Source organism: Myodes glareolus, chromosome 12, assembly GCF_982192425.1.
Source record: "Myodes glareolus chromosome 12, mMyoGla1.1, whole genome shotgun sequence".
Classification (NCBI taxonomy): domain Eukaryota; kingdom Metazoa; phylum Chordata; class Mammalia; order Rodentia; family Cricetidae; genus Myodes; species Myodes glareolus.
In genome coordinates, this window is record NC_142037.1 from 82,992,297 (window position 1) to 83,000,789 (window position 8,493).

At 50.0% G+C, this 8,493-nt stretch overlaps 1 protein-coding gene across 1 annotated transcript in view; it reads left to right on the forward strand.

Annotated features, from left to right (window-relative positions):
• Ubac2 (UBA domain containing 2) overlaps positions 1–8,159 on the forward strand; it is a 151,423-nt gene extending 143,264 nt beyond the window's left edge. The window contains exon 9 of the mRNA XM_048422167.3: positions 6,996–8,159. Within this exon, the coding sequence (XP_048278124.3) occupies positions 6,996–7,103 (108 nt within the window). The 3' untranslated portion in view covers positions 7,104–8,159. The remainder of the gene's footprint in view (positions 1–6,995) is intronic.
• Positions 8,160–8,493: the final 334 nt, after the last annotated feature.

Here is an 8,493-nt window from a genome sequence, read left to right on the forward strand (position 1 = left end):
GTACAGATTGCTATCAACCTGGTGTCTGGTAGTGACTTGGATGCAGCGTGTGTGGCCTGCTGGTGGCTGTGCGGAGTTCTCGGTGTCTTTATTCCTTCAGGAGCTCACGTCACTGAGCCTGACCACCTCGCCATCAGCCTTCATCTAACCCGTGCTGGGCTACAGGACATGTCCAGCCTTCCTCCCGGTGGGGAGAGGTTGACCTGGCCCCAGACGTTGGTGAAGTCATCACCTATCAGGGAAAAAACAGCAAGTGGATTGCCAACTACCCCTTTACTGTAGCTTTCAGGGCAGGCCCTAAAGGTCTCTCTGATAAGCCCGTACCAAGCCATCAACAGTGAGAACACCAGACACACTTGTTGTCTTAGCCCGGAAAAACACATAAGTATGGCGGCCAGATGCAGTCACAGGCACTTGGCGGCTGACCACAAGCTTGGTGCTCACCTTTAGCAGGACAAGACTCTTCAGCAAAGACCTGTGAAAAACCCAGCTCACTTGTCAAACCAGCACTGGTGGACACGTGGTTGTTCATGTCTGACAGGAGCGATCGCGGGAGATTACACACAGAAAGCTTTCATTCTCATGCCAGACGCTGCTCACAGGGCAGCCTAACGCCCCAGACCCAAGGGCTCCTGTGCAGTCTGTGCTGCCTGCCACTGTGCATCTCACACCTTGTACCTGCATCTTCTGGATTCTCACATGCATCATCAGTACAGGGAAAACTCAGGTACCAGGTAGAAGCTGTGGCCAGACATCGGTGCCCACCCTTGTCAGCCCCTGAGACGGCTGCCTGTCAGCAGCACATAGACCTGCTCCTGGCCAGGTACAAACACAAGTGATCCACAGCCATGCCTGAAGTACTTAGCATGACAACACACATAGAAGAGGGGCCTTTCCCACACAACTCAGTCATCAGCAGCCTAGTTGTTGATTGGCTGATTGGGAACTTGTTCATAGACAACACACAAAAGCAAATTGGAACCACCCAACTATGACTGGCCCAAAGACAGTGCAGAGAACAACCTTAGGTGTCATTGGGACCCAAGGCTGAAATGAGACATCAGAGTGCTTACATCAGCGAGGTTTTTCTCTCCTGTGACTTGTGTCCCACAAGCTCCCCAGGCCCTTGTCACTCACTCAAGCTGATGGAAGCTGGGGAGGGTGGGCAGTAACGCTCACTCTAAAGGGCCCCAAGGGAAGGAGAGAATAGCATAGAAATCTAAATGGCAAATTTGGTATCTGACGGCATGAACCAGATTAGAACTAGGTGATGTGTAAATGTCAGAAAAAGCTCTGTGGGCTGAGGATACCAAAATAACCCTGTTGACAGATGTCACTGAGAGGGACGACATCTCATCACTACAGAGATGTCCATCCACCTGTGGAATGGAGGGTAGAAACAAAATGGCCTGGGTTTGAAACTGATTAACCACTGAACATAGAAGTTGCTCATTGGCTCAGGGCTCTATCTTTGATCTAACTTGTTTAAACACTGTCTTCAATAATGATTCAAATGAAGTTTGGAGGTTTGCTAAGCATAGTGGGGAGATACAAGTTTGGGAAGGATGACTGACAACAGCATTGGAATGAAAAGTAACTCCTTTGGGTTGGCTGGAAAGCAGCCAGAGATGCACAGTCTTCTTACCTAGACGGTCACTGTAGGGTTTGAGAAACCCAGCCTGAGTGTGTCAGGTGAAAATATTCAAGTTTTAGCAGGCTTCTGCCAAACTAGTTTACACATGCTGTAAACTCTTTACATAAGTATGTGTATGTATATGTACATACACAAATACACGTGCACACAGACACACACCATGGAGTTGCACACTGCTCTGGGTACCACGTTTTCAGATGTTAGAAAATGAGAAAATGAGGACTGGGGTTCAAAGCACTGGAACCTGAGACACAGCGTCACAGTTTAATATGCAATTTCAATGTAAGCTCAAGTATTAAAACTTCAGTACCTAGTTGGTAGCACTGTTTCCATAGGTTCTAGAAATTTTAGGGAGTGGGATCTAACTGGAAGGAGCAGGACACTGGGAGAGCTTGTCTTTGGGTGTCCCGTCCCTGTAGGAGAGCAGGTCCTTGGCTGTCCCGTCCCTGTAGGAGAGCAGGTCCTTGGCTGTCCCGTCCCTGTAGAAGAGCAGGTCCTTGGCTGTCCCATCCCTGTGAGGGAACAGGTTCTTGGGTGTTTCTTCCCTGGCTCCTGCTCTCATCCTCTGCCTCCTGGTTGCCACATACACGACCATAATGTTCTGTCCAGGCACAGAGGGGCAAAGTGACTGTGGCCTAGACCTTTAGACCTCTGAGCAGCAGAACCCTGTCCTTCTACCAGGTGATCTGGTCACAGGTACAAAGATCAGCTACTCTAGTACTGAAAATGGTGTCATTGCTGTGACTAAATCCTAAGTGTGTGCAGCTGGGTTATGGGAAGAATTTGAAAGTTTGGGGAAGTGGGCTGGAGGAAGCCTGAGAGATGAGAATGCCAGTAAGAATACAGTAAATGCCAGGCCATGCAGTACTGCTGGGAATCGGGATAGAGGGGATTTATGTTACAGTTTGACAAATAATTTGTCTGAATTTTTTTCCAAGTCCTAAGACTTTTAAGCTAAGTTTTAAAGTAACTAATTAATTTGGTGAAGGAAATTTCAAAATAGCATGGTACTCTGGCTGAAACCTGGCCTTTTCTGCCCACTTTTAACCATATTTGCAGTGAGAATTGCAAGCAAAAAAGCTGAGCAGAAGAATTTGAAGACTGTGCAATCTGGCCTAAAAAGTAGTGTAGAAAGTTGAAGACATAAAGGATGTGGTTGTTAAATCAGTGGCATTTTCAAAGAAGCCAGGCACTTTTTACTGGGATATAGGAAGCATGCCTTAAGAGCATGTATGTTGCTAGGCAGTGGTGGTGCACACCTTTAATCCCAACACTCGGGAGGCAGAGGCAGGTGAATCTCTGTGATTCAAGGACAGCCAGGGCTATACAGAGGAATCCTGTCTCAAAAAATCAAGGCGGGGGGGGGGGAGAAAGAAAGAAAAAATGCTTCGTAGGTTTACCCAGTCTTTAGGATTTTAGTTAATTCTAGATGTAGTCAAGTTGACAACCAAGAATAGCCATCACAGTGTGGTAGGAACTGACCAGACCCAACACACAGTTATCCAGGATGTAAAATTGTAAACTCATTTGAAAGACCTGGTGGTGGTCTGAATGAAAATGGCCCCCATAGGCTCATAGGAAAGGCACAGTTAAGAGGTGTGGCCTTGGAGGAGGTGTGTGCCATTGCGGGTGGACTTGGAGATTCCAGATGCTCAAGCCAGGCCCATTGTCTCTTTCTTCCTGCGACCTGCAGAATCCTGACATCGCTTTCCAGTGCCATGTAGACTGAACTCTGACCTGTAAGCCAGCCCCAGTGAAATGTTCCCTTTATAAGCCTTGCCTTGGTCATGGTGTCTCCTCACAGCACTGAAACCCTAATAAGACAGACTTGCCCTTGAGAACAGAGTCTCCAGGCTCCCTGCTTACGCAGGGATGTCCAGGGAACTACTTGCCCAGGTCCATGGAGGTCCATCTACTGCTCCAGCTGGCAGCAGAGGTTGGCACCAGCCCTGTGATGTAGACAGGCAGAATCCGGGAGTTTCAGACTCATGGAAGCTTCTACTCATTTCAAAGGGAAGTCTGGGAGGCCAGGCAGCATGGCAAGGCTGAGTCCTACATAGACGGCAGCATGGCAAGGCTGAGTCCTACATAGACGGCAGCATGGCAGGGCTGAGTCCTACATAGACGGCAGCCCCTGAGCAGCTGGCGGTGTTGGCAGTGACAGGAACAGGGAACTCCACAGTGGATGGAGCCAGTGCTGCCCAGTAGACCTCAAGTCATTGGAAGACCATGTGTGCCCTGAACTCCAGGCATGGGGAGCAGGGGTAGTGTTTGTGCTGCTGGGTGTGGCCTCTGGTCTGTTCTTTTTTGGCCTCACTACTCCTGTTTTTGCCTTTGTTTTTATATGTTGTGCTGTGTTGGTGTGGGTAATCCTTTCCTGTTTAACATGGTGTAAAGCCAGCTAAGAGTTTGCATTAAGTCTCAAAGAGACTTTTAGACATTGATAGAATTATTAAGACCAAGAGCCTGAGAGATGGACTAAATGTATTTGCTGTATGAGATGGCAATGAGCCTTGTGCTTTAAATGTTTTCTTTCATAAGAGTTGCTGTGGCCATGATGTCTCTTCTCAGCAATAGAACACTGAGTAAGATGGGTGAATTTGCTTTCTAATGGAGTCTCATGTATCCCAGGCTGCCCTCAAATTCATTGTGTATCACAGGGGGTTTGAATTCCTGATGCTCCTGCATGTTTCCCAAGTACTAGGATTACAGGTGTACACCGTCGTGTCCAGTCTGTGCAATGCTAGGGACTAAACCCAAGGACTCTGTGTGCGCTGGGCAAACACTGTACTGCCCGAGCTACATCCCTGGCCCTGGGGATGTTCTAGCATGACTACAAATGTCCATTACAGGTTCCTGGGTTGAGGCCCAGCTAGTGACATTGGGGTTGTTCTGTAAACCTTAGAAAGGAGACCTAGCTGAAGTAGGTCCTTGGGATGCCCTGTCCCTGGTGCCTAACCATCCCTTTCTCTGCTTCTTTTTCTGCCATGATGTTAGCTGCTCCACAGTGCTGTCTCTACCATGAGGGAGAAAGTGATCTTTTTAAAGTTGTTCTCAGAACACAAGTCTGTGGGCCCCAGGGTCTTCTAGTCTGGAATCCTTCTAGCCAGAGAGACACGGAAAGGGCAGGTGCCTGAAAGTCACATGGAGTCACAAGAGTCCTCAGGCCAGCAGCAGAGGGAAGCTGCAGAGCCAGCTGGAGCTGGGTGAGCCCAGAGCTGGGTGCCAGCGGAAGTGAGGGAGCAAGGCGAGCGGCCATCACAGATGACCACTTCTGCCCACAGGAGCAAGAACTCCCCGTCTGGGCCATAGAGCAGGCCTCCTGTTCTTCTGCTCACACGAGTAAGGAGCCTGCAAGGGGAGGAAACTAAAAAGATGGCCTTGCTCTCTGCACAGCAGGGGAGGTTGAGCTGTATCCACCCTGCCGTCACGTCCTTCAGTGCACGTGGACCAGCCCACCGTGGCGCAGGCTTGTGTGCATTCAGACCACAGCCGCAGTGAGAAATGCATCCTGGGCAGGGACCAGGGAATGGAACCTGCAGGACACACCTCCTGCTGGAATCTAAAATTGCACTCAACCCCACTACGTGCTCATGACCATAATCGAGATGAATGGCGCCCTCTGTTTGAGCAACACAAGCTAAAACTCCAGCTTCAGACCAGTGTGCGTGGGTGTGTTTTCCCTTAGCTCCTGGATCATGTCAGGTCCCCTGTCCTGCACCCTCTTCTTAGTAGTGATCCTCCTAGCAGAGACACTGCCCACATCAGCCTCCCCTGTGGTCTTCCCATGTGTCGTGCCCGTCACTTGTCCTGCAACCAGAAAGAAAATTTAAACCAGTGACCAAGACTCAGATCTGTGCCTTTGTAGAAACAAAAAGTCGGCATTCCGAAGTCTCATTTGCTGTCTGTTATTGCAGGTGTCATGTTTTGTCCTGTAGTAGTCCAGGCTATAGATATTTCTATGACTTTGCTGTTGTAGTTGGGTTTCCTGATGGTTGTTGAGATGGGGACGGAGTCCTATGTAGCCTGAGCGAGCACTGTACTCACTGTGATGGGGGCTGGACTTGAATTCCTGCCTCTGGCTCACAAGTGCTGTGGTTACAGGCAGCCTGGGCACCACCTGTCTACCCTGGAGACTGCCTGTGAACCAAGTACAGGAAGATTTGTTGTTTGTGCGAGCCTGGTGCTTCCTGCCCCCAGTGGCTTCAGGTTGCCGCCATTTCTCAGTTACTGTCCCTGCCCCAGCTCTCTTTGCATAGGGACATTACTACTTGCAGAAGCCCAGGCCGCAGGCAGGACTCAGCACATGGTGCCCATCAGAGTGTGATATCGAAAGTGAGACTCCAGTGACACACTTGTTGCAGTTCCTAGCCCTCCCTCTAGGATCACACTTGACCCAGCGTGTGCCCAGTGAGCTCAGGCTGTCTACACTGGCCGTCTCAGAGCCTGGCCCAGTGGGCTGCATCAGGGCCTCAGAAGTCCTTATTCCTCACTAGTTGTGTGTAACAGCTAATTTTGATTAGTAGCAGTACTGGATTAGGGAGACACTTAGGATGAGTCTTCAAGCATGTTTCCAGAGACTTAACTGAGGGAAGTCCGCCTGATGTGGGCAGCACCCTCCTGTGGCTGGGTTCCCAGTCTGAACAAGGCTAGAAACAGGAAGCGGCCCCGAGCTCCTGCATTCCACTTTCTCTGGCTTCTGGTCCACGGAGATTGTGCCATGCCTTCCTGACCAGGGTGGACTGTCCCCTCTCTCCACAAGTCACTTTCTGTCAGGTGTGCAGTCATGGCACCAAGAAAAGTCACGACCACAGTAAGAATCACGAGGGATTTTCCTGTCATATAGTAAGCACTGAAAAGGTTTACTTTAGTCATTTTTGTTGGGGGGAGAGAGAAAGAGAGACAGAGAGAGAATGAAAATGAGAACACCGGAGGGCAGCCTGAGAGATGTATCATCCTCGGAATACAGTCCACTGTACTTGGTTTCTCCATGGTGCTGGGGGATCCTTATGCTCTCAAGGCAAATGATTTATCAGCTGAGCCCTCCTTGCAGCCTCTTTGTTTTGTTTTATGAGACAGGGTCTCATGTAGCCTAGGCTAGACTCAAACCCACTCTGTAGCCCAGGATAACCTTGAATTGGTGTTCTTGCCTCCACCTTCCAACTACTGAGATTATAGTCTTGTTCTACCAGGTCTAGACTTAATAATCTTTTATTATCAGATTTGACCTGGGTTCTGGCTATTTCAGAAGCTTTGAGCTTCCCCATAAAGTCACGTGAAAAACACGTGGGCTGAGGATGAACTTCGTGGTGTTGGCCCTCAGTTTCTCCTCTCTTTGCAGGTTGCGAGGCTCATGGAGATGGGTTTTTCCAGAGGGGATGCCTTGGAGGCCCTGCGGGCCTCAAACAATGACCTCAATGTGGCCACCAACTTCCTGCTGCAGCACTGACCTTCAGCCCAGCTGTTGAATGACAGGGGTGTGTCCCTGCCACCACATCAGCCTGAGGACCAAGCAGACTCAGCACAGAAGTTCTCAAGAGGAGAGGGTGGTCCCCACCATACACTGTCTTAACTCCAAGATGGTTACCATTGTAGTATCAGATAAGTTTGTCATTAAATTAGCATGTATTTTCTATCTTTATTTTTTTACTGGGCCTTTCTCAGTTTGGAGAATCGTCATTCTCGACATGTTCAGATACACGACAGTTGCAGGCTCCTGTGCAGTCTTATAGCACGCAGACGGGGCGCAACTGTCATGATGCTCGTGTGGAGCAGTCTGCTTGTCCTCAGTAGAGGGGGACCGGTCATGTGACCTCAGAAAGGCTGTGTCACACTGCTCTTTATGGACTATTTTCCTTAAATACGTGTTCACATCCCAGTGGCTGTTCTGCCCACACTGCCCAGATGTTCCTCCATGAGGGAGGAAGCAGGAGATGAGCCCTCTCTACCCTCGGGAATCTGGCCCAACTCCTCCCTGCTCTCAGTAAAAGTAACAATCCGGTGCCAGCTTGAGGCTCTGGAGTGCCCCATAATACTGAACTGGGGTTATTTTGCTCAGAACACCCTGTGGTGGCCACTCAGGCTAAGGGTGAAGCAGAGTAAGGGGTGAAATGAACAAGGAGCAAAGTTGCTTCCTGGAGACTGGTGGGGCCTGCGCAGAGAGCACAGAGCTTGCTGGCATGGCTCAGCCCAGAAGAGATGAGCTAGCTATCCCAGCCTGCCCCACTTGGGTTAACCTGCTGGCCCTCTGCACACACTACAGCCCTTCTGGGAACAGATTCCCGTGCCCCACCCTTGCCCCCTTGTGGGTGAGGAATACCCCCTGTGGGACACAGTCGTGGAGGTAAAGGCAGGAGGGGCCCACGGTGGGCAGGAACAGCTCTAGGAGCTGATGATTGTCCTATAAGCAAACTGCACTGGGTGTGTTCTGCAAATGAGCAGCAATGTGTCAAATTGATGCAAATTTAGATGTGTGATACTTACAATAAAGTTTTTATGTGTTTTACTTTCCTGTCATTCTTATTAGACTCCTCTAAGTAAAATTTCATTCTAAGCAATTCCACCAAAAATAAAAATGGACCCAGACTACTTGGGCTTCTTGAAGGCTGAGGGCCTGTGCCCGAGCGTCCCCTCTGTCCCTGCAGTCCCCACAGCAGCGCTGAAGCCTAGCACTCCGAGCCGGGGACCCTGCTGCCACCACCACCCACTCAGTGTGAGGACAGAAGCCACCTTCCTTCACTGCCCAGGGCCGTGTAACACTGTCCCTGGAGACAGGAGTGTGAAGTGGACTCTGAGACCCACCCTCTGTCGCTGCTGAGACGGAGCCACAATCCAGACAC